This window comes from Eubalaena glacialis, chromosome 10 (assembly GCF_028564815.1).
Source record: "Eubalaena glacialis isolate mEubGla1 chromosome 10, mEubGla1.1.hap2.+ XY, whole genome shotgun sequence".
In the NCBI taxonomy this organism is placed as follows: domain Eukaryota; kingdom Metazoa; phylum Chordata; class Mammalia; order Artiodactyla; family Balaenidae; genus Eubalaena; species Eubalaena glacialis.
In genome coordinates, this window is record NC_083725.1 from 69,723,928 (window position 1) to 69,749,187 (window position 25,260).

At 55.1% G+C, this 25,260-nt stretch overlaps 1 protein-coding gene across 4 annotated transcripts; it reads right to left on the bottom strand.

Annotated features, from left to right (window-relative positions):
* Positions 1 to 1,241: 1,241 nt before the first annotated feature.
* Positions 1,242 to 23,873, bottom strand: P2RY2 (purinergic receptor P2Y2). 4 transcript variants are annotated; one of them, XR_009702209.1, is made up of 5 exons: positions 23,788 to 23,873; positions 13,785 to 13,999; positions 7,005 to 8,767; positions 5,500 to 5,575; positions 1,242 to 4,848 (listed from the first exon to the last, which is right to left on the bottom strand). XR_009702209.1 is itself a non-coding variant. In XM_061201279.1 (3 exons), exons 2-3 carry the CDS (start codon positions 13,874 to 13,876, stop codon positions 7,633 to 7,635), a joined length of 1,227 nt encoding a protein of 408 aa, XP_061057262.1. In that variant the 5' UTR covers positions 13,877 to 13,999; positions 23,788 to 23,873; the 3' UTR covers positions 6,322 to 7,632. The 4 variants fall into 4 exon arrangements, 1 of the variants encoding a protein (XP_061057262.1); XR_009702208.1 differs by lacking the exon at positions 1,242 to 4,848 and having other exon boundaries at positions 5,192 to 5,575; XR_009702210.1 differs by lacking the exons at positions 1,242 to 4,848; positions 23,788 to 23,873 and having other exon boundaries at positions 5,192 to 5,575; positions 13,717 to 13,874.
* Positions 23,874 to 25,260: the final 1,387 nt, after the last annotated feature.

Below are 25,260 nucleotides of genomic sequence, written 5' to 3' on the forward strand. Positions count from 1 at the left end.
TGCTGCCAGCTCTGGGCACCAGGGGGCAGCAGGGCAGCATCCATGAACCCAGGACTCACAGTAGACTAAGCACAGCCAGGCAACGGAGCTGAGCCAGCGCTAAGATTGAAGGGATATGTCTGAAGCTCTGAACTGTCCCTTTTGATTTCCTTTGTTCCCAGGAATTCTGGGGACAGGGAACAAAAGGGTAAGGGAAATGGGAAGTAAGGAGGGAGGGAAACTGAAGGAAAGGGAGGAAGAATGGCGAGGGAGAGAAGGAAAGGGGGTCTACAGAGCTGGCAGCTGGATCCCCTCCCCACTCGCATCTCTTCCTGTCATCCCCAGCCCTGTCTACTTCCATCTCCTGGTTTTAGTCTGACTCCATGGCAACCCTCCCTCATCCCTCTCTTTCTCCCACAGGCTAGGCACCCACCTGTGGCCCTTCTGTCTCCAGGTATCTATGTGGTACCTGCCGGGACAGCCCCTACCCCTCAGCCTTCTCCCTCACACACAGATGTGACCACTGTGTGTGACATAAACACACACACACACACACTACCACAGGCTGGGTGACGACTTTTCGTTTCCTCCCCCACATTTTGCAATTGCTTTGGTCACAAAGGCTGGTCTGACAGTTTAATCCCACAGTGAGGTAGGACTTTTCATGTGGCTGCTGATTTGGAATTTGGCTCCAGGACATAAATCTGAGGACACAGAGGGGTAAAAGACCCACCTACTAAAGTAACCTGAAAACAATTGGGGTTAGATACCTTCTCTGAGTTTATTACCCCAGCTCTCTACCACCCTTCACTCTTTTTTAAAAATTATTATTTATTTATTTAGTTGCACCAGGTCTTAGTTGCGGCAGGTGGGCTCCTTAGTTGCAGCTCCAGGGCTCCTTAGTTGCAGCTCACTGTCTCCTTAGTTGCGGCAGGTGGGCTCCTTAGTTGCGGCATGCATGTGGGATCTAGTTCCCTGACCAGGGATCGAACCTGGGCCCCCTGCATTGGGAGCGCAGAGTCTTATCCACTGTGCCACCAGGGAAGTCCCCCACCCATCACTCTTGACTCTACAAGCTGAACACCTGACATCTCTGCAGCTGTGAGTTCACAACCTAGTGGGACGGGGGAGAGGGCCGGACAAGGGCTTTCCCACTCCCAAGCCAGGTGAGGGATGCTCTAGGAAAATCACTCAGGGAGACTGGAGTATATCAGTTAAAGAGTCTCAGCAGGAAAGATGGGTCACACTCAAACTGGTGACTTTGGGATTGTTTAATGAAGAGACTCTTACAAAAGTGTGGTCTGGTGTTTGGGAGACTCCATGCAGAGGGGCACTGATGTCAGGTTGTCAGGATCAGAGAAGCAAGGACAGCAAGAGGGGGCTGTGGCAGTCCTGGGGACGATCCACTGGTTCCTTTCCTCCTCACCTTGCCCCACATCCAGAGGAGAGGGGCACGCAAAGGAGAGGGAGCAGGGTCCTCCCAGCACAGGGGAAGAGGAGGAGGGAGCAGTAAATTAAGTAGGCGATTGGAATTTTAAACTGGACTGAACTTTAGTTGTTATCCAAAAGTGACTCAAAGTTTTGGAGTTTACCAAATATGCAGTTATGGATGGAAAAGGGAAATTAGACATCATCAAGCAGAGAGAGTCGATGGGAGAAAAATAAAACAGTTGCACGTTTGTGCCTTACTGCATGCTCACTGTTCAGTAAACTGGAAAAGGAGGTACTATCAGTTCCATTTTACAGATGAAGAAACTGAGTTTGCAATCACAGAGCTAGTGGTGGCTAAACTGGGCCAGAACCCTGATCTTCCTGCCTCAGCTTCCCTGTGTCCCCCGACCTCCTCCTTTCCCTGAAGCTGCTACTTGGTAACTCTGAGTTCAGCACACACTAAAGCCACAGTTGGTACAAACAGAACTGAATCGGGAGCTCCAAGGTCAGAACCCAAGGTACACCCCCTCTCACCCACATCACTCAGGCTTCTCCTCAGGATGTCCACCCCAGGCCTTCCAAGATGAGCTGTCACTCCCAGGAGGTAGAGACCAGTGCTGATGGAGGAAACGGAAGAAGCCACAGAGCCCTGGCCTCACATTTAGTCTCTATGCTGACCGCTGCATGACCTTGGGTGAGGCACAGCCCTCTCTGGTCTCCCGTCTCTCAATGCAGCCAAATAATCCCTGGGGTCCCTGCCAAGAGGGAAAACTGTTTCTAATTGGTCAGGTCTCCCAGGGGGCTCACATGCTGTTTCACAGTGGCTTTTAGGAGTAACAGGCCCAGGAAGTGATGTCAAGTTTGGGAGGTGAGGAGCAGGGCAGGGAGGCCCTGGGTAGAGTTTGGGAGGGTAGAAGCAGGGGAGATACTTTGGGGCAGGCGGATGCCCTGCTGGACAATGGTGCAGGGCAGCCATTGTGCTGGGAGTGGAAAATCCTTTTCTGACTTCATCTCCAAGGGCTGAAAATAGTCTCAGGTGAGCCCCTGGGGGCTGACTCGGTCTGGCCCATTGTTCTTGGCTGGGACAGGGCTGAGACTGGACACCTGGCTGAGCTGGAGCCAAGACAGAGGCAAGCCCTACTGAAGAGGCTGGAGTGGCTGGGCAGAGCCAAGGCCCGTTGCATATGGGGAAATTGGAAACTGAGGCCCAGAGAGAAAAAAGTATTCACCACGTCACATGGTGCATCAGGACAGAGGAGGATGAGTTTGGCTTCTGGGGCTCATTTCCCCCACCCTTCACCCCCCACCTCAAGCACATACCCCTGGGGAAGGTAAATGCATCCTTCATCCTGCAGCGCAGTGACTCCTGGCCAAGTTCCAGCCTCTACCCCACAGGAGGCAGAAGCATCAGACATTCAACTGGCTCCACTCCAAGGCAATGTGTGGTGCCAATGGAGTCACTTCACCTTTCTGGTCACTTGATACTAGGGGAGACCCACTGCCCCACTCTAGTCCTCAGAACTGAGGGCTCATGGGGCCTTGGGAGTGCCTGGGGGAGTAGCTGTTAGTTGTGTCTTTGATGAAAAATCTGGGTGGCTGCTGCCCTAAGGTAGGGAGAACTGGAATGTGGGAAGCAAGGTCTCCAGGTTCTATAGAGTGACCCAGAGAGGGCAAGCAGTTGGCCTCAGGTCACACAGCAAAAACTGTCCATCCATTGCCCGCTCTGGCCCAGCTCCAGGCCAGTCATGCAGCGCTGGGTCTCTGACTCTTGGATAAACCAAGGAGAGGCTGCAGCACCCTGTGGTGGGCACCACCAGTCAGGGAGAAATGGCTAAGCCTGCTGCCATGGGTGGGTGGGAGCCCTCGAGCCCATAGGGGCGGGCTCTGGAAGATCAGAGGCATCCTCCTCTTCCTCCTCCTGCCATCACTTCTCCTTACTGCCCTTCCACAGCCCATCACCTGGACAAGGTTCTGTAAACACACACAAGCTCAAGAGCCTGAGAGCCACCCAGTGCCAAGCAGGGCAGAGGGTGGTCCCACACCTCACCCCAGGATGGACCTGCTCTTTCCTCCCACACCCTGGGGAAGCCTCAGCCACAGGGGACACTCTATTGCTCACTGGCCGTACACACTGTCCTTTCCTTCAAATCACTTATCCCAATGTGGTTACTTATTAAGTTATGTCAACTCCCTGAGGGCAGGGTCCAGCTGGCTCGCCTCTGTATCCCCTTGGCACAGTGCCTGGCGTGTAAACGCTTATCATGTGCCAGGCCCTGTTCTAAGTGCTTCATGTGTATCCATTCAGGTAAGCCTCCCAATGCCCTACATGGGAGGTAGTATCTCCTTCTAGAAATGAGAAAATGGAGGTGCTGCAAGATTGATTTGCCCAAGATGCCACAGCTGGAAGAAGTGGAGACAACCCTCAAACGCAGGTGGTCTGGGCAGAGAACTGGTGCTCTTAACTCCATCCTCACTAGACTGCCTCTCTCATCTTGAATCACACAAAGGGTCGCTTACAAACTCTCCTGCCCCGCAGGGGTTGCAAGTGGCATGGGATACTGGAAAGGGAACTAATCTGGGCATCAGATGGACCTGAACTTAATCTTGACTCACCCATTTACTGCCTGTATGACCTGGAGCAAGTCCTCACCTCTCAGAGCCTGTCCTCTCATCTGCTAAATGGGGGTAATAATGTCTATTTCACACGGTGGTGGTAAAGAATAAATAATAATGGATGTGAGAGGGCCCTGCCTGGTGCCTGGGACATGGGTCAGTACCTTAGCTCCCTTCCTCAGGGGCCTGGCTCTAAACAGATCAGCCCAAATCTGCCTTGACAAGGGTGGTGGCAGAGGGGTAGCTTTGGTGGCCTGACCTGGACCAAGATAGGAGTAACTGTGTCTGGAGGGCACGTTGGCCAGGGCCTTTCCTAGCCTTTGGAGGGTGAGAGTGTCCCTCCTGGGCCCTGGGACAAATGCCACCCGGGGCAGAGACCCCTATGTGCCAGGGCCCCTGCCCCCGTTGCATGGAGCTCACTGAGAAGAGCTGCTGTAGGCCAGTCAGCAGGCATTTACTCCTCCCAGCTGCTCTCCCTGACCCCCTCAGCCCCAGGTCCCTGGCCTCAGCTCCCCAGCTCCATCAGAGGTGGGAAGAGCTGGGGTGGTGGGGGTGATTGCAGGATTCCCACAAAGGCACTGACCTGCACTAAATGGAGCAGAGCCGCAGGGGCAGCCCGAGCCCCTGGCGCACGACCAGGCGCCACGCTGACCTGCTGAGTGACCATGGACAAGGCCCTGCCCCTCTCTGGCCTGGAGTCTGCAGCTGGGCTGGATAATCCCTGGGGTCCCTGTCAGGGCCTGTGACCTTTCACAGCGTCCTTCAGGAGTCAACAGCCCCAGGAAGTGATGTCAGGGTGAGGAGGTGGGGAAAGGGCAGCAAGGCCTGGAGAGTAAGAGGAGATATTTTGAGAGCAGGCAGGTCCCTCCACGTCACTGCTGGACAATGGTCTGGGGCTGGGAGTGGAAAATCCTGTTCTTACTTGGGCTGAAAATAGTATAAGGCAACAGGGTCAGGAACCTCACCCACCAGGCGGGGGGCCTGGGCACTGAGAACAAGGCCAGATGTCCACACCGGAGGGCCAGACAGTTTGACTAGGGTCCTCAGGAGGGGCCCTGGGCCTGTCCCTGGTTCCCGTAGGGTCTTCATTCCCCACCCCCACCAGTGCCTGCCACACGATTAGATGGTGAGTCAGGCCCTCCTGTCCCCTAGGTCCTGTGTCCTTAGAAATCTGTAGGCAGTTGGTTTAAGGAAGGTGTCCTGGAGCTAGGCCATAGTGTGGTCTCTATGTGCTGGGGCGCCCTCAGTTCTTGGGGTCTCCAGGACAGCTGCTGGAGGGGTAACTGGGCAGGACATGAAAGGAATGGGGACTATAGGGGAACTTGGGCCTGTGGTGGACACAGCCCCATCCCCAACCACAGATAGACACTCGAGAGCCCCCAAAGTCACAATGTATAACTCCCTGCCTCTGAGTCTGAGCAGGGCTGAGGGGGTCAGAGCTCAGCATTAACACTCCTGGCCAGTAGAGTATCTCACCTGGGTAGAGGTGCCTTATAAACTGGGATTGGGTTCAGCCGTAGCAGCAGCTGGTAGGAAAGAGATAGGCTCGGGCCTGCAAGAAAGGTTCAAGGACAGACTGTAAGAGATCATCACAAAAATGCTCATAAGGACCCGGGCTACATTAACAGGAGTATAGAACCTAGAATGTGGGAGGTGAGCATTTCACACTACTTTGGGCAAGTCACCCACATTGCACAATGCAGAGGAATCATTTGGGTCATGGCTTGTGACAGGTCCCTGTCACATGGGGGAGCCCATGTGAGCAACCTCTGGGGGGTGCCGTTTTGAAGAGGCAGAGTGGGAAGAGTGGAGAAGTCATAGGAGGTAGGTGTAGGTGGGGTGGGGAAAGAAGGACCTTCTCTCAGGCAGAGTGGGCCCAACGGGCAAGGGCTCTTCCAGAGGGAGAGGGAGAGAGAGAGAGAGTCCTTATCCTTGAGGTTCAAAGTGAGGTCTGTCAGTTTTGCCCTATTCCTGCACAAAGGCTAGGGCTGGGCCCTGTCCAGATGAACTCCACAAATCTCCAGAGTGGTCCTGGCTAGACCCAGAACCTGTCCCAGGTGAGACTCATCTCCCCCACACTAAGATCTGACCCAGCCTGAGCACCAACCATTATGCCAGGTAGCTGGATTTTCCCAAGAGGCAGAGGACTGGACAGGAAGACTGAATCTCTCCCACGCTTATCCCCAGTGCAAAAGAAACCTCATGGTCAGGGCAAGGAGGGAGCCCTGACTTGGCCTCCTTGTGACCCGCCCCCCCTCCCCATTCCTGCCTTGAACCTGGGCACCAACTGCCCAGCCGGCTTCCAGTTCCTGCACGCCCTGCTCTCCTGCCCCCATGTCTTTGCCTAGAATGCACCTGTACCTGGATGTTCTTCTCTGATGAAGTGCTTTTCTCAGAAGTCCACCCACTCCAGGAAGCCTTCCCTGATGCCCTGGTCCACTGCCCCAACCACTCAGCATTATCCAGTGGTGTGCTAGAGAAACTTGTACCTGCTCTCAAGAGCCCTCTGTTAATTTTTCAGGAATTTTGCAAGGAGGCTGACATCACATTGGTAGTCTGAAACTGGCTGTGGCAGGAGTATTCGTACCACAGAAACTGGCAATGCTACAAATAAGGGGTTCCTCTCACCCCCGCACCCCCCGCCGAGAGTCAGCTAAATGGTTGAACATTTACCAGCACATGACTGGTCATCGCCATTAAATCCTAAACTGGGGGATCCTGAGGACTGGGACCCCACCTGACTCCCCTCTGCACCCAGAAAAACTAGGCATAAAAGCCAGTTAACTTTAAAGTGGAGGATGACCTGGGGTCTGGAGAGGATATTCCTCGTATGAGACCACCACTGAGGCAGCTACTGGGAAGGCAGGTGGCAGAAGAGAACAGGTTGGAGAAAGGATCCTAGTGTGGATGGTGAGAGCCCCCCAGGCTGTATCCCCAACCTCCAACTACACAACGGGGTCCGGCTCAGCAGGTAACAACACCTTTAGTACAAGTCCCAGCCTCAAACTGGCTCCCAGCCTCCAGATGGGTTTATGACATCAGTTCCCAGACGTTCATCCCTTGGGCTGGGCGTCCTCCTCAGAGCTGAGCCCACGGTGGCACTCAGACCACTCCGACTCATCGTGGGAACCTCTGGCTCAGCCCTGACTCCTTACGAGGGTCCTCTGGTCAACTTGCGACCCTGTCCCTCCCAGGTAGCTCAGGCGCAGGCTTGGCTGTGTGACCTTGGTTAAGTCACTTTCCTCTCTGGGCCTGTTTCTCCACTTGACTTGATTAGTCTGGAGCCCAGCCTAGGTACCTTGGCAGGTACAGCCAGGTATTTACGTGGGATTCAGGCCAGGGGCAGCACTGGCCCCAAACCCTTGCCTTTCTTAAAACCTTACTCCCCAAATCTCACATACAAATGGTGACTGGGGATGTGGGGACTGCTGAGCTCTGGACCACAGAGAACAAACTGCGCCCCTGTCAAATGACAGAGCACTGGGGTCACGGTCCCCTTGACCATTCTGCCTGATTCACTGATGGTCCATATCTGGGGAGACTGTCCCATTTGAACAAGTCTACAGTCCCACCCGACACAAACTGGCACAGGCCCAAGGGGTTCAGGTCCTACAGCCAGATGTCCTTAGTGTTTTCACCACCAGACGGTGTGGACTCTGTCTGTCTAGAGTTCTCACTGCTGGCCGAGTCTTCTGTCCTCTTAGTGTCAGTTCTGTTGAACCTGTGCAGGCCCAGCCTGCGGCGAGGCTGGGTGGTAGGGGTGGGGCCTGTGGGTGGCTTGGCATCCCGAGCAAAGCGCACGAGCCTCTGCCCAGCCAGGAAGTAGAGCACAGGGTCAAGGCAACTGTTGGCGCTGGCCAGCGGCCGGGTGACCTTGTAAGCCATGTTGATGGCGTTGAGGGTGTGGCAGCTGAGGTCCAGCGAGCGGAAGGAGTAGTAGAGGGTGCGGGTGACGTGGAAAGGCAGGAAGCAGAGGGCGAAGACAGCTAGCACCACGGCAATGGTGCGCACCGACTTGCGCTTGGCCCGCGGCAGGCCTCCCGAGGTCCCGTAGGTCGGCTTTAGCAGCCGCCGAGCCATAAGCACATAACAGACCAGGATGATGGCGAAGGGCACCGCGAAGAGCAGGCTCAGCATGACGGAGCTGTAGGCCACGAAGTGGCTGAAGAGCTCGGGTGCCGAGGTGTCGTGGCAGGTAATGCGGCCACCACGTGCACTGGTGGTGACGAAGTAAAGCACGGGTGCCTGGCAGGCCAGCACCAGCACCCACACGGCGACGGCTACCCTGCGGGCATAGCGGGCCCGGCCCCAGCGCAGTGAGCGCAGTGGACACAAGACACCCAGGCATCGGTGCACACTGATGCACGTGAGGAAGAGGATGCTGCAGTAAAGGTTGGTGTAGAAGAGGAAGCGCACCAGCTTGCAGAGCACTGTGCTGAAGGGCCAGTGGTCACCACGGGCGTAGTAATAGACCAGCAGGGGCAGGGAGGCCGCGTACAGCGCATCCGACATGGCCAAGTGGAACATGTATGTGGTGGAGGCGTTCCAGGTCTTGAGGCGGCACAGGAAGATGTAGAGAGCCACGGCGTTCAGACACAGCCCGAGCACGCACACCACGCCGTAGGACACAGGCAGTAGCACGTACTTGAAGTTCTCATTGAAGCGGCACTTGTAGCCCAGCTCATCCCCATCCCAGGTGCCATTGGTGGTGCCATTCCAGAGGCCCGGGCCTGTGGCCATCGCCCTGAAGGGAAGGGGGTGGTGGGGAGAACGGCCATCAGGACCCAGCAGGGAAGCCTGACACCCCCACCTGACCAGGGCCATGAGGGACCCCAAGTGCCCACAGACTCCCTCGGTTGAGATCTGCCCAACTACGTTCAAGGCTTTTATTGCATCTGATCTGCCTCTCTCCCTGGACCCAGGGGGCCCAGAACCTTGGAACCCTGGAACCTTAAGAATGCATGAGATCCATGAATGTCAGGATCATATAATTCTAACACTTTGGAACAGGGATAGGCAAACTACCCCCTGAGGGCCAAATCCAGCCTACCAGTCTGTTTTTGTAAATAAAGCTTTATTGGAACACAGCCATGCCCATCTGTTTACGTAGAGTTGAATAGTTGTGACAAAGACCATATGTTCCTCAAAGCCTAAAATACTTACCAGCTTGCCTTAAAAAAAAAAAATCAGTGCCCCTATTTGAGAACCTCAGGAACACAGAGTTCTAGATCTAGGATTCTGAGCTCTAGAATCTGAGGATCTGGTGGTCCCAAAGGGGTACCATCTGAGATTCACGGAAAGGGGCCTTTGAGGCTGACTGGGTCCACCTCACACCCAGTGCCCACTGCCTGTTTGTGGCCAGTGGGCAGCCCACACCTTCCTGGTGGCATTAGGAAGTTCTTTCCTTTGGCTCATCTTTCTTCTCTCTGGGGAGGCTCTGGCCCTGTGCCTGGTATTTTGGTATTTGAGGGAGTATTTCCAAGGGTCTCCCTCTTCAGTCATTCATTCACCTCTCAGCAAATATTTTTAGGCACTCTTATTCTGGTACTTTCTGCATCTGTAAACAGAAGTCCTGCTCCCTGGCCTATGAGGCTACCAGATGGGGCTGTGACCCTCCTGAAGATTCCAGGGAAGTCTGGGGTGTAGGTGGTAGTGGAGGCATCGGGGGACTCCTGCTGGGGGGCAAATTCAGCTTCCTCCAGGCTTGCCCAGCTTCTCTTCACACATCATCACTACCTTGACCTTCTCCTACCTTGTCCCCAGTGAGCATATAACACAGCCGTGATGCCTGACCGCCCAGACAGTGAGCACCTGGAGATCAGGATGCCACCTTCCTCCTCTCCCCACCCTTCCAATGTGACCAAGAGCTCTCTCTCGGACTATCCAAGTCTGGAAGGCAAAGGTGTGCCCAAAGGTCTCAGGAGGTAGGCTGGAAGTCATAACAGGAGTCCCAGCGGGGCAGGCTTGGGACAAACACAAAGAATAACTTTCTAATAGTGAGAAGGGGCAGGGGGAGCTGACATTATTCAAGCCCCACTACTACTATGTGTGCTTTATTCATGTGACTTCATTCTATCCTTACAACACGGTTCTGGGAGCCAGGTTATCATGCCCAGGTTTCCAATAAAGAGGCTGAGACACAGATCATTCAAGTAACTTGGCCCAGGTCACAGGCTGGGGATAGGCTGCAATTCCTATCTGGGTTCATCCCACAATGGAAGGGGCTGTAGGAGGAGGTAGTGAACTCCCTGCTTATGGGGGTGTGCAAGTATCTCTCTAGCAGAGTCTGCAGAAGGGCTTGTGCCCTATGTGTGGGTGTGTCTGGGATGACAGAGAGGGCAGATGACATGTGTGTCCTCCCCACCCTGAGAATCTGGGGCTGTAAAATCCCTTTCATTTTGGAACCTGGGGTCCTGAGAGGCTGGGGCTCAGAGATTCTGCGGGGCCGGTGACATCTACTCCCTTAGACACTGAGCTTCTTGCCCAGCCTGGTCTCCCAGAAGCAGCCTGAGGTCCATGAAGTTATGATTAGGGGGGCTGAAGGACACACTGCTCCCTCAGCTTCCTTCTTTCCCCATAACCCTCCCCTTCCCCCATCTTCCCTGCCTCCTATTGTCAGCAAAGATGCTACCAGGAGGCAGGGAGCCTGCACTTGTGACCTCCCTCCCACGGACACAGGTTCCTCCCCAAGGAGCCGGGGCAGATCCAGGGTGAGGAGGTAGGTATGGGGTTGGGGTGTGGGGCGCTGGCAGGGCCAAACTGCTGGGACCCCTCTTGCCTGGGGCCAGGACTCAGGGCCCAGCGTTAAAGCACTTCCTGCATCCCACTCCACTCCTTGCAGCCCAGTGTCACCTCCACCCTTGCTGCTGGAGCCACTGCATCAGCCTCCCTGTCTCCAGCCTCAGTACCCCCAGTCCAGAGGGGTCTTTGGAAAAGACAAAGTCATTCTCCTGCTTGAAACCTCCTGTGGCTCCTGTCTGCTCTCAGGAGAAAACCCTCCTCCCCAGTCTGGTACCAGAGGTTTTCATAATCCAGCCTCGGTCACCAGCCGCATCCCCTGTGACCTGCAGTTTCCTGAATGCACCCAACGCTTTTCCCCTCTCAGCCTTATGTTGCTCCTTCAATCTGGAATCCATTCACTGCCCTCGCCTCCACCTGTTGAAATTACAACTCTATCCTTCAGCGCAGCAAACTCCAGTGATTAAGAAGAGCCTGGCCTCTGGACACAGAATGCCTTTGTTCCCTCATCTGTAAAATGAGGTGATTAACAGTACCTATATCACAGGGCTGCTGTGAGGATTAGGTAATTCGTGTAAAACGCTTGGAGCCATGCCTGGCACACAGTAGGTACACTGTGTGTTACGAGCTTCGAGGCTCAGCTCACCTGCTGCTTTTTCCTGAAATCTTTGGGGAGCTCTCTCAGGCCAGGGGTGGAGGAGAGACAGAAGGTCCTGGAGGCTGTGAAGCAGGTAAGTGTGGTGGACTAGGGGAATGACTCCAAGGCCCAAGCTGGGGTCAGGCTTGGGGACCTCGTGAGGGGAGAGGTCTGAGAGCTGTTTGGCAGGGAGGCTGGAGAGACTGGCCCAGAGGGAGTCTGGATGGAGGAGGGGCCAGGATGCCTCAGGCTCAGGGGTCGGGAGGAGGGGGAACTCAGTGTCAGGCGTGGTAAGTGTGAGATGCCACATCATGGACTGTGGGGAAGGGCGAAGGCTAGGACCACCAGATCTGGTGCACTGGGAGATGAGCAGGAGTTGCTGGCTCACAGGAGCTGTAGGAGGAGCCTGGAGGCCCGGGTGTGAGACTAAGGATCTGTGGAGGAGCCATTCCCCCTGGGGACACCGGCTTGGGGTGTCCAGCTCTGCCACAGAGCCCCAGATGACATCAGGTATTTCCTGCCCTCCTGAGGTTCAGACCTCTCATGGGCTGAATCCCCTGGCCTGGTAGAACTGTGGTCCTCAAACTCCCCCCATGAGGTGCTCTGCCCCACTGGAGACAGGGAGGGTGGTCCCTCTGTACTCCATGCTCAGGGAACCCCCCCAGCCCCACCTCCCCACTGCTGCTCCGCTCCTGCCCCGGTGCTGAGGCCTGGTGGGTCTCTCCTCAGAGTCGGGGTCAGGGCCCTCATCTTCCCTTCATGGTCAACATCTCATTGCTCTACACAGTTTCTTGCTAATTACTCATGATGGAATCTCTGACACTGATGAGAGGGGCGGAAACTTCCCTAAGTCTTTCATGAACCAAGGGAGCTGCCCTTTCCACCTGTTTTAAGACATCCTGACCTCCACCCTCACAGGCCAGCTGGGGACTCTATCACTGTGGCCCCCGTCCAGACTGACCCTGGCTGTCCTCTCCCTCCGCAGGCTGGCCCACCAACCTGTGAGTACATCTTTCCTGCCCCACCTCCTCTGACCAGCCCCTGCTTATAGAGACAGCCAAGTGCCCAGCCCTCTCCCTCGGCCCTCTCCACTGCCTCTCCTGACCCCTGATGCCCTTGGGGCCTCACTCCCATCTCCCCAGGACCAGCTCCCGCCTAACTTTGTCCAACACCACTCACCAGCCCCTCTGTGTGCAGTTCTGGCTGGCCCTGCGCTCACGAGCTCCTAGTGTGGAGGGAAATGTGAGCCATGTTAAGTGCCTGCCAGGCTTTCCTGCCTTTGTGTATTGCTGTTCTTTCTGTCTAGAAAGCCTTTCCAGACCCACACACACTGCACTCTATCCTGCCCATCCCTCAAGGCTCTTCTCAAATGTCACCTCAGCTCTGAAGCTCTCCCCCTCCATCACTAATCCCCCAGGGCATTCCTCACACCCTGCTGGGAATTTGTCCTTCCACTCTCTACCCCAATACATTCCAGGTGCTCCTGGAGGACTGGGTCCATCTGATTCCTTTCTCTGGCCCTATCATCCAGCAAGAGGCCTGATCCAAAGCAGGTATGACATGAATGAGAGAATGAATGAATAAGTGAAGCAAGCACAGGAGCTATGGGAGGCCAGAGGAGGCTAAGCTTTATGATGGTGGCTCTCCTTTCCCTTATTCCTCTGAGGACTTTTCAGAGGACAATGACATTGAAGGATTTCTCAGCTGCTGATCCTAGGTGGCCAGGGGTCATACCAGCCCTCCAAGGGCCCAGCCCACCTGAGGCCTGCTCCTGCCCTAGGCAGGCTCCTGGACTGTCTCTCTTTCAAGAGCCCTGCTCTACTCTGGACACATCAGAGAAATGCCAGAGGGAGGGGAACCGGACCCAGGCATTCTGGAGACGGGTCAGCTCTCTGACCCACATTCCTTTACCTCACCCATCTCTGGCTCAGGTCATGGGTCAGTCTGGATCAGGAGCTCCTGATCCTAGATCACCACCCCCCTTCACTTTGTAGGGGTCAAGTCTGGGCTGAGCAACTTCCTTGCATCATCCTCATTTCATCCCTCACCTCATTCCTTGGCAGATGCCGCCATAGAGGTTAAGCTATTTGTTCAAGGTCACACTGCCAGGAACTGGAAAGATTGGGTTTGATACCCAGGGCTGTCTGGCTCTGAAGCCTGAATTCATCACAGCCTGGGATGGAGGGAGCAGGGCACAGATCCCCTGGATTTACCCCCAGTTCAGTGTATACACATGCACGAGTGCACCAGTCCCAGCCTCCCAGCCTCCCAGCCTCCCAGCCTCCCAGCCAGTGGACCCTGCCCTTGCATGCCCATACCTGACCAACCCCTGCTCTCGCTGTCAGGATGCTCAGCGCAGGCTCAGGTTCCTCACTCATGAACGCACCTGCCTGGACCCCTGGACCGAGCTGCAGGGAACTCTGTGGGAAACAGGAAAAACAGGTCCCCTGGCCTGGAGCCTCGCCCAGCTTCCAGCATTTCTCAGGGCAGGCAGTGCCCGGGCTCCTGAGACAGGGAGGTGGAGACAGCTTGGGCTCTGGGTCACAGGAAGTCAGCCAGGCCGAGCCTTCTCCAGGCTGCCTCTTCTGCTGCAATCTTGGTCTGAAAGAAGCAAAGAGGTGAGCTGGTGTGCTTGTCCCAGTAGGCAGGAGTGTCCTCTGCCCACCCTCACCCCCTAGCCGTCCACCCTTAGCTCACATGTTCTAGGGACGGTTGTTCCCAGCCTTCAGGCCCAGGTCCCCTTTCACGGGAGGGTGGCTCTGCCAGGCAGGGTCTCCCCCATACCCTGCAGAGCTGAGCTGAGCCGCCAGTGCCCCCTCCCTTGGTCCTGGTCTGGAAACAGTCAATACCCTCCTCGTCCAGTGTACACTCGACAGTACTCTGGCCAACCTAGTTTAGCTCAAGCTGGGTCTCTATCTGGAATACCCTTCCTCCCTCATCCCACCTCTAACCATTCCTCCCGAGGTGTTGTAAACACACAAGGACACACACAGGCATGGACACACCTAGATACACAGATACACAGAGATTACACAGTCATACTCAGATGTATACACACACACTCTCTCTCACACACCCAGAGCCTTAAACAGTCAGGGCCTGGAACAGCCTTTAGAAATCACCTCTGCCAACCTCCCATTTGACAGAGGAGGAAACTAAGGCCCAAGCCCTCACAATAAGCCAGGGACAGAGCCAAGAGCAGAACCCAGCTCTGGATTCTGGTCCTAGTTTTATGTCTTGCCTGGAGCCCCTCCCACAGAGCGGGCACAGTGCTTCAGTGAGGGGATGGTGACCTGGTGGAGGAACGCCTCTGTGTGGGCAGGTCCCAGCAGAACCTCAGACCCATCTCAGAGAAAAGAACATCCCCTTCCTTTTTCTCCTGGTTTCATTTCCCTGCAATGGGGGAGTGGGGTCTGAGACAGCTGAGCCAGGTCCCCAAGCTGGAAGTACAATGCAAGCATGGGCGAAAGTGGGGAGAGGAGATGGGTGGCTGCAGGAATAGGGCAGGGGGAGGGGGCACTGGAAAGGCCCTGGACCCCGTTTTCCCAGTGCACCTTGCCCCAGGAGTCTCAGGCTGACATTGGCCAGCGGGCTGGTAGCTGTTTGCCAGTGTGTTCTGGAGTCTAGTGACAAGGTGAAAGAGCGAGCTTCACCTTTTCACCCACTCCACCCAGGGTCACACCCAATCTTCTCCTCCTAGGGAGATATCTTCACTCAAAAGACTAAGGTAGAACAACCCACGTTCTCAAAGCCACTCTCCCATTTCTGAGAAGGGTCTCTACCATCCATCCTTCCAGGCTTCAAAGCTCCAGTATACCCTTGACAACCTCTCTCTTTCCCACCCATGTGAAACCATCACTCACCAAGCCCTGTCAGTTCGACCAATGCAGTGGCTTAGACGTGCCACTCTTCCCGACCCCATGGTTTTGGGCCTGCGTTTCTCCTCTAGACCATTGCACTAGCCTACTTACTGGTCTCCCTGCCTCCACCCCTGCCCCTCCTGTCCATCTTTCATACTGCAGTTATGGGTCTTCCTAAACCACACATCTGACCACATACTATGGAGCTCAAAATCCTTCCATGGCTCCCCATTGCCCTCAGGTTGACATCTAAGTTCCTGAGCCTGGCACTCAAGACCTTGCTGATCTGGTGCCTGCCGCCCTCCACACTACTCTCCCTCTCCGCCTCCACCCTCATCTTTCTGTCTCCAACACAGCAAAAGCAGTCCCATGGTCATATCTTTGCTTAGGGATACCCTCCCTTATCTTCTAACAGCTATGTCATAACAAGAGTTGAATGCTTTCTCTGTGCCAAGTTCCATGTTAGATGGCTCCATCAACCTCTTCTCGTTTAGTCCTGAGAATTTCAGAGAGGTTGAATGACCTCTCCAGGGTCACATAGCTAGCAAATGGCAGAGCAGCCCCGGTCTGTCTGACTTTAGGAGCTATGCCCCTGACTGTAAGCAGATAGGGTAGGGGTTCCCCAGAGAAAGAAAACCAGGCATGGCTTTCTTGGCATAAGAGAAGACATATTAGGCCTAGGATTTAAGCCTGGCCAAAAATGCTTGCCCTTGAACAGGTCTCAGTAATTAATGATCTTAAGGGCAAGAGAAGTAGCAATAGCAAATACAATAAATCAGTTGTAAAGATTCCCAGTTCTGTTTCCATGGTAAAGATTAGCCTGAAGCACTTTCTTGAGCAGTTTTGCAAAATTTAAACCCCCTTGAGGGCTCAACCACCAGATCAACTGGAACCTAAGGAATGATGATGATGACCTTTTCTGACTTGAGTCCTCAGTCAACTAAAGCTTGGACCCCATCAACCTTTGCCCCAATTATATGCTGAGTTCTCTGCTCATATCCCTTGCAAGTGAATATGCATGTACTCTTAGCTTAAAACTCCCCCAATTTTGCTGTTCGGTGAGACACTGCTTTGGGAAAGGTCCCCGGTGTTCTCCTTACTTGCTGCAAGTAGTAAGTACTTCCCTCTCCCGCTCTTTGGCTTGGTTGTGCCTTTTGGCTTGATGCCCACAAAGAGGCGAACCCAGTTTTGGGGTAACTACCTCATACCCTCCAAAGCCCAGATCTTCTCTTCCAGGAAGCTCCCTGACCAGCCCTCTTTGAGCCCCACAGCTTTGCCTGTCTGATTAATTCTCCACCAGAGGGCACGTCTTACTGGCAGGGCCCAAGATCTACTCTTCCTGGTAGTTCCCCATTGTGAAGCAGCCATGATGGTTACTGTACCCATCTTACAGTTAAAAAAAAAACAAACCAACAAGGCCAGAAAGGGTAGCCCAAGATCTCACCCAAGGTCACCAATAAGCCAAGGGCAGAGCCAAGCCTAGCATGCAGACTGACTACCCTCTCCCTTAACCTGGCTCTGCCTCTATCCCACACTGAGTCTTTCTCCCTGTGGTCCCAGGCTAGTGAGCCCAAAGCCAGGAGGAGTGGCTGGGGCAGTTCCCAGGCTGGTTGCAGAATTTCCAAGGTGGTTGGACAACATTCCAGCTTCTCCACTAGGGTGGCTCTGGAATGTACTGCCTGATCGACACCCACCTGGCTGGCCCTGTCCAGTTTGGCAGGGGAAAGTGACCCATCACCATTCTGGAAACTCCTGATGCCTGCCTCTGCTGGGGGTGGAGTGCTGTGAAGGGAAACAGAGGCTCTGGATCCAGAACACCATTGAGGGGCAGGGGAGGGCACTGGGCAGGTGGGAGATCCCAGTTCTGCCATTCCCAGCTATAGGATCTGGACAAGCCTCAGCTCCACAACTTAACTCTCAATTTCCTTGCAATCTAAGAACAGTACCTGCCTCGTAAGTTTGTTGAGATAACTAAAGGAGATGATTTAGACTCATTTTGTGAAATAATTAAAAGAGATATGATTTTAGCACGTGAAGAAGGCAGGGAGGATGGGAGTATCCCAGGAAGATAAGAGGGGCAGGAAACCCACAGGTATTATGGGCAGAGTAGCAAGGTCACAGACACATGACCACAGATCAAGGTTCCCACACTGAAGGCTATCCTCAGAAGGGAGGGCAGCTTAGGGACCCCCAGCAGGACTTACACCCCACCATACCCCATCACTCACTCACCCTTTACAGGGGCTGCCATACCTACACTTGTCCCTGTGCGGGGCACTTAGGGACTCTGAGGTGGGTCAGACCCTTCCGTGATCTTGAGGAGCTCACTGTCAAGGCTGAGGGTGGAGGGAAGAGGACAGGGGAAGAACCAGAAATAGTCAGTGACAAGGTGATGAGAATTGAAGGAACCAAGAGGGCCGCTAATGGGAATGGGGTGGGGGCGGTGATCAGGGAAGGCTTCCTGGAGGAGAGGACACCTGCCTTTGGAAGATGGGTAGGAGTCAAGTGGGTGGAGAGAGAAGAGGAGCAGAGTGAGCGAAAACTGGGGCAATATGTTTGGGAAACTGTCAGTCATCCCTGTGGCTTGAGGGGAGTAGAGAGGGCAAGGCTGGGTTGGAGGATGGGAATAATCTTGGAAGTCATCCTCTGCCCCCTCCCAAATGTCCTCCATGGGGCTGAAGGCCAACAGGCCCCCAGCCTTGCCTGGTGTGCTTTCTGCACCACAAACACTGGGGCTTGTCTGAGGAAATAGCTGAGGGTTAACTTCAGATGTCATCAGCAGGTGCTGTTGTAGTGTGAAGCCTCTGCAGCCTCCTCTGGAGGCCCTGGGTCTCTGTAGTCCCTTCTGGAATCTCTCTCCCCCTTGGGAGCCCTCAGGATCCTGACCGTGGGAGCCACCCATTGGGGCTGAGCTCAGAGCATCTGAGTGTGTGGGTCTCAGGTCAGCTAGGCTGGTCCTCCCACCTTACAGATCAGGAAACTGAGACTCCTGAAGAGGAAGGGCCTTATCAAGGTCTGGTCTTCTAATTTTCAGTGTGGGGTTGAGCACCCCCAAACCCGCTCCAGGGCAGGACTCCAAGCCATCTGATCCACCTCTGACACAGCACAGCCCTGCACAGTTGCTAAACTGAACAAGTTCAGAACCACAATGCCCTGGACTCCACCCCAGCCCATCACACCCGAATGCCTCCAGCCATACTCAAGAGGCAAGAACCCTGGGTTCAGGCTCCAACTTGGAACCATCCATGCTGTGCAATCTTGGTCAAGTCAGTTCCACTCTCTGAGCCTCAGGTTCTTCACTGGTCAGACAGGGAGAATCACTGCTACATAAGACAGCTCATGAGGAATGAGCAAGACAAGGGGGCAGGTGGGTGCTCCGTGAGGCTAGCAGATCATGCACTGTCCTAATGTGGGGGCTGCATCTGCCCATCTTGGCAAAGAGACCCCGAAACACTTCTCAGCAGGGGCCTTACCAGGTGACCTAGCAGAGGAGCAGGGGTCATCGTCAGAGGAGTCAGGAAAGGCTCCTAGAAGGGGCTGTGATCAGGTCTATGGAGAAGCAGGAAGGGTCCAGTTTCAGAGGAAAGAGGGAGAATGGAGACCCCAATGTAGAAAAAGGGACAAAAGTGTTGGCCAGGATATACGTGAGCCTGTGATTCTGATTGTCTCACTCAGAGTGCTTCCAAGATTTGGAGTTCATTCGTTCTTACAGTCCAATTCCAAGAGTCTCTGGTTCCAGGAGTGAATGCTAAATGTTTCTTCACTTCTGTTATTCATTGCTTCTGATAGCTTTGGTTTTGAGATTTTCAGAACCACAGGAGTCTAGACTCTCAGAGTAACACAATCATAAATCACTTTCCCAGGAGCCACAGTGTCTCAACAAACATTTGCTAATACCCCCATATGCCCAACCTCGGAAAGACCCTGCAAACCCAGACTCAGATCAGACTCTGTCAGGCCCTTGAGGAGCTCCAGTCCGGATGGGGAGAAAGACACAGACATGAACCAAGTCTGCTTGAGTGATTAAGCCATGACTAAGGGAAGCCCTGGGAATATGGAATCCAGAGTAACCTCTAACTGGCGTGGGGAGGTAGTCAGGGAGAGCTTCCCTGAGGAGCGGTCATTTGAGCTGGGACTTGATGGATGATATGGAGTTTGTCAGGTAGACAAAAAGGTAGGAGAGCACTGAAGGCAGAGGGAGGAGCATGAGCAAAGACTCCGTGGTGTGACAGTGTGGCCTGTCGGGGGAAGGCTGGGGGGTCATGTGAAGTTGGAGTGGAGGGTTAGGTGGCACAGAATGCAGGAGGGCCTGCAGGTTTCACACGAAAAGCCTTGAAGGCCAGGTTGAGGCCTCAATCCTGAGGACAATGAGGAGCCATGGCAGGGCTTAAGCAGGGAAGGACACGGTAGGAGCTGATCTTTGCAAAGATGGTGCCACGTGGAAGTTGGATAGGAAAGGGGGGTCAGAAAGGAGGGATCAAGAAGGAGACTACACATATAATGGTCCAGTGAGGGGAGCTGATCCCTTGGCCCTGGATTTCCTTGTGAGATGGAAAGCATCCTTGCTGGCCCACAGCCCAGCCACAGCAAGACTCCTCCCACAAGCTGAGGCTGGGGAGATTGGGCACTCACCAGGAAGCTGTAGCAACACCAGGATCCTCCCCAAGGCAGGGGAAGAGGAGAGGAGAGGGCCCCAAGAAGTCTGAGGGAGGCCCTCCTCCCATGCTCCAGGGCCCAGGCAGTGTCATTGTCACTGTGATGACAGTGACAGGGCACCAGGATAGAGCAAGGAGGAAGCAGCTGCCCAGAAGGGCCTAGGTTGCCCACCTTCCCAGCAGGGACTCCAGCTACTCACTGGACCAGACACAACTCAGGCCTTGGAGACGGCATGACAGAGGAGTAGAGGAACCCCTCTGTTCAAGAACCAACTGTATCTCTCCGTGGAGCAAGATCTTCCTCTTCTATTATATACCTACTTTCACCTGGTCATTCATTTCCCAAACACTCACTGGCACCTTCTCTGTACCTAGCCTGTGCTGGGTGATGTGGACAGAGAGAGGCAGTGGGCCCGGCCTGGCCTAGTCCTGCAACTGACCTCTAGGATGAGTACAGAGGTCAGGGAAGGCCCCCATAGCCAGTCTCCCAATGGCTGGGAGAGGCCAGATCTGAGGACACAAAGGCAGGCCTAAGAGGAAGGTGTGGGTCAAAAGGTACACCAGACAGACCCACAGAAGGAAGTTTGGGGAGAGGAAAGATTTCACCGGGGATAACTCCACCTCCCCTCACCCAGATCAGCAAGGCTTCTCCAGCCCTGTGGGCAGCCTGAGCAGATACTATCTTACCAGCAGCTGGGTAATCAGGCCACAAGCAAGAACTGAAGACATGCTTTCAGGATGGAATTCAAACTTCCCTCAGCCTGAAAACTAGAGGACTTGGCCTCACCCAGATGGGGCTTCTGTCTTGAACGGGGAGGGTTAAGCTAAGTAGGGCAGGTAGGCAGGAACCCCAACTTTCACCAGCTTTGTGACTTTGGTCAAGGTGCTCTCTGAGCCTTTATTTCCTCATCTGCAAAATGCGAGTAATAATTCCTCCCTTACAGGGTTGGTGGAAGATAAAATGAAGTACATTTATAAAATGTTACTAGTAAGCTGTCTCTGCAGAGAGGGCAGGGAGAGGAAGGCTGTCAATAGTTAAAATTCCAATAACCAGCACGATCTCTCACTATTGCATTTGTGTTCTTGTATCGTCTTCAAAATGCATTTAGGTCTATAAGTATCACGCGCCTCCCCTGTGCATTGCATTTTACAGCTTACAAGGCCCTTTCCTAGACACTGTCTTAAGAATCCTCATAGCAACCTGCATTCGAAGACACAAGGACCATCATGCCCAATTTACAGATGGCAAAACTGACACCTAAAGGGGCACAGTGGCTCCTCACAGCCAGGAAAGAAGCCAAATCAAAGCCTTCACAGGGTCACCTATGAGGACTCGGTGATGTTCTCACACTCTTTTAGCTGGTCCTTGGAGGATCCAGAAACCTCAAAGCTCTGTGCACCCTGGACAGGAGGAGGACAAGAAAGGAGGGGCCATAGCCTCACTCTGCAGTCCAAGCTTGGCAACCATTTATGAGTGTCACCCACTGTGACACTCCAACCCCTCCAGCCAGACCCCAGGACAGCCCAAGGTAAGACGAAGTGGGGAGTGATAAGCCTTTCATGCCAGCTGTCCTCCCCCCCCCCCACCCACATACTCTCAATTCAAGACTTCACTGGTTCTGGCCTCCTTTTAGAGGCTGGCAGGGCAAGAACTGTCCCAAGGTCACCCAGCGTGTTGGGGGCAAAGCTGGGATGAGATCAATTTCAAGTCTCCTGGCTCCTACTAGGGGAGGGAGAGTCCTAACTGTCCCCAAATTCCTCAGCAAGAGCATCTGAGGACTCAGACAAGTGTTTAGCCAAGGGGACAAGGGCTCCAACTTTAAATAATGCCTGGATGGTTCTGGTGTCAATCTCACAAATGCTCTAACCTTCACGTACTCAACACTACTCAATCCATTCTCCACGCTGCAACCAGAGAGATCTTTCTGAAATGCTGTTCTGACCATACCCTGCTCACAAAACTTCCCAGGCTCCCTATTGCCTTCTGGATGAAATCCAAGTTTTCAGCTTGTACACCCTGAGTCCTGTAGTGTCCCAGGACACACTGTTCTGACAATCTGTGCACCCATTCTGGTGACCTGATTCTGGTTTCCCCTTCTTTGTAATGACGTGGAGCTCCACTGTAGACAGGCTTTCACTGGGGAAGCTGGGGACAGGGGGCAGGGGTTAGGGGCTGCTGCTGCTCTCCCAGTTTAGCTCAGCACTGTGCAGGGTCCTGGCAACACAAAAATGAATGAGACCCAGTTCCTGCCCTCCAGGGGTCCCCAGACCTTGGGAGAGGGAAGGAGGAGACAGACAGAGACCATAACAGTCCAAGGTGGGACCAGGGCTGTCAGCACCAGGACTGCAAGAGCCCAGAAGAGGCTCCAACTCAGCTGGGGGAATCAAGGAAGGCTTCCCAGAGGCGGGGGCATCTGAGCTGGTCCCCAAGGCTGGGTAGTTCTCCAACTGAAGAAGATGAGAGTAGGAGGGCATTTCAGGCAGCGAGTATAGAATATGCAATGGTCCAGAAGCAAGAAACTGGCTACTGTGTGCAGCAGATTACATGCATTTACTAGAGGGTGAAGAGTCAGGCAGGAGAGGTGGCTGGAGAAGGTGGCAAGGACCAGTTCTCAGGGGCCTTGAGTCCCAGGCCAAGGGGCTCAGGGTTAGTCCAGTGGAAGTCCTGTGAAAGTTTAGCCCAAGGAGGAGAGTGATTGGGATTTGTGTTTCAGGAAGTTCCCTCCAGGAACTGATCCTCCCACCCCCAAGCAGTGAGCCTGCCCAGGAGGATATTCGTGTTGAACATGACCCACACACCAGCTCTTCAATAGTCCTCATGTTCCACATCATTATTACTCCCCCTTTACAGACGAGGCCACTGAGGCTCAGAGAAGGGACATGCCTTGCCCACGGTCACACAGTGTACAAGGCACGATGGAGTATAGCTCTCTGGGTCTCTAGAGAGCTTTTAGGGGGCTCTGTCTGCTCAAAGACTCTCTTTCCCAACCGCTCCCACCAACAGATAGCTGAGACTTTATCTGGCCCCCACCCTGACCCTCAAAAGCTCCCCATTATTCCAGCCTAGATCCCAAACAAAGTGGGCACTTCAGGCTGTGGGCCCAGGGAAGCTGGGGATGCATGATGAAAGGAACAGCTGCCATCAGTCCCACAGACTCCAAACTGGCAGTTCTGGTCCGCAGCAGGGCCTGGCCCTTGGGTCTGGCTCCTGGCGACCCCAAGCCTGACACCTGCGGCCCTAGTTGGGGTGGGGAGAGAGGGAACTGTCTTTCTCCAGACTGACCCTTCGTACCGCAGCCTGCCAGATTAAAACTGCCCTGACAGAGGGTTAACTGTCCTTCTAGGCCACTGCTCTGGCCCCACCCCCACCCCAGTCTTGCCGATGCCCAGGCGAGGTTGCCACCCAGAGCACCCCTGGAGGGAGGGGGCTCAGCGGGCTTCCAGGGTTGGCCTGTCTCTGGCCCCGGTCCCACGCTGCCGGGGCGCCCACACCAGAGCACAAACACAAACAAGTTCCACAGGTTCAGCAACTCGACCCCGCAGGGGCGCACGCACTCACCCAGTGACACACAGACTTTCCCAAATACGCGGACGCACATTCACCAGGGTATCCGTGCGGGTATCCGTCCACATTCCCCAAGATCGAAGCTCCGGTGGAGACCCAGCTCGACCACGGACCTGCCGGAGCGCTCACACCGGCTGGGAACCGCGACTCCTCGGCCAGCCCCGCGCGCTCCGCTCTGCCTGCCCGCCGCAGGCTGAGTCGCCACCGGCCGCGTACCCGGGCCCGCCCGCCGCCCGCCGCCCGCCGCCCGCCGCCCGCCGCCCGCCGCCGTCTCCTCGTCTCCGGGCCCTGCAGGCGGCCCGCCCTCACCTCGCAGGGCGCTCGTCAGCCCGCAGTACCCCGGCCGCGACTCCCGGTTGCCAGCGCCGGCGTCCAGTCGCCGCGGCGGAGACCCACGTGCCTGAGAGCCCCGCCCGCCCCGCCCGGCTTCCTACCCTGCCGGGTCAGGCCGGGGGCGGGACGGACTCTGGACAGACCCAGGAGCAGCCATCACCACCTCCCGTCCCGACAGACACTCTGCCAACCACTCGGGGACGCTGCCGGGCGATAGGGCCGCGGGGTCAGGGCGTCCGCTTCGGGTGCTGCCCGGGGAGGGGCTGGCGGCGACTGTCCTACCGCCTGGGGACCGAGGCTCCCTGGGCTTCCTCATACGGGATGATGAGTGGTTTTCAAAGACGCTAAAGTTTTGCAAAGTTTGGTATCTTTGTGGCCCCTGTCACTGCCCACCGCGAGACCATCCCCGAACCTGTGTCCACTCCTGCCAGGCACCTTGCTCAGAGCACTCGCCTCCTATTTCCAGGAGGAAATCCGGGCATTCAGGGTTCTGACTTTCCAGCTCTGGAGAGGAGGGTGGGGGGAGCCTCCCCTGTGCTCTCTGTGCTTAATCTCAGCCAGAAAGAGTCACCAGAAATTTCCTGAACACTTGGCTTTTTTTGGTCCATCATCTTCAGCTGCTTCCCTTGAACTGCCTTCTCAGACGACTCCAGCCACAGACATCACTCCCGTCTCTACCCTCAACCCCACTCCCATGGCTCCTGTGGCCAGGGACCCTATGTCTGTCCCTTTCCTGGACTGTGAGCTCCAGGAGAGCAGGAACCAGGTCTGTCTGCCTTCTTCTCACTGGTCCCAGAGGTCCCAGGAGTTGTTCAATACTTGTTGGATGTTTGAATGGATGAATGAATGAATACCCCCCTCTCTCTCATTCTGGTCTAGGCGTCAGGAGTGCATGTTCCGGCTCAGCTTCAGCACTGACTCTGGGAGACCATGACCCAGTTCCAGCCCCTTTCAGGGCCTCTTTTTCTGTGAATTAGAGGCAATTACACTCACCCTCCCAACAACCAGTGACCTTCCATGTATGGCTTTAGGCAGTCAGTGTCTGGACTCAGTGCACAGGAGGTCTGTTTCTGTGGCCAAGGAGCTTGCCCAGGGCCCTGGGACCTTGAGTCCTGCTGGGCTCCACATCAGCTGACTGGGGCCTGGCTGCAGCCTTGCCAAGAGCGGGAGCAGGATGGACACACAGTCCTGTGTGGCTCAGCCGCCTCGGCAGTGCCCCAGGGACCTTCACCCGGGAGACACAAAGGCCTCTTGTCCAGCCTCCTCCACCTATTGTCCAAGCTGGTCCATGCAGCTTCTAGGGGGCTAGGAATCTCTGTGGCCCCTACTTGTGGAGTCCGGGCTTTGGGGTCTCAGTGTGGGGAAGGCCCCCTGGACACTGGAGGCCTCAGCCAACCTCCTTCTTGCCTCTCCCATCAGCCCTCTACTGTAACTGCTATTTAGGTCCAG

Excerpts from the sequence above, each read along its gene's own strand:
- P2RY2 (XM_061201279.1), bottom strand. The coding sequence starts at position 13,876 with ATGCTGGAAGCTGGGCGAGGCTCCAGGCCAGGGGACCTGTTTTTCCTG. Across the intron at positions 8,768-13,784 it reads CGGTCCAGGGGTCCAGGCAG|GGCGATGGCCACAGGCCCGG; the intron begins GTGCGTTCATGA and ends CCTTCCCTTCAG.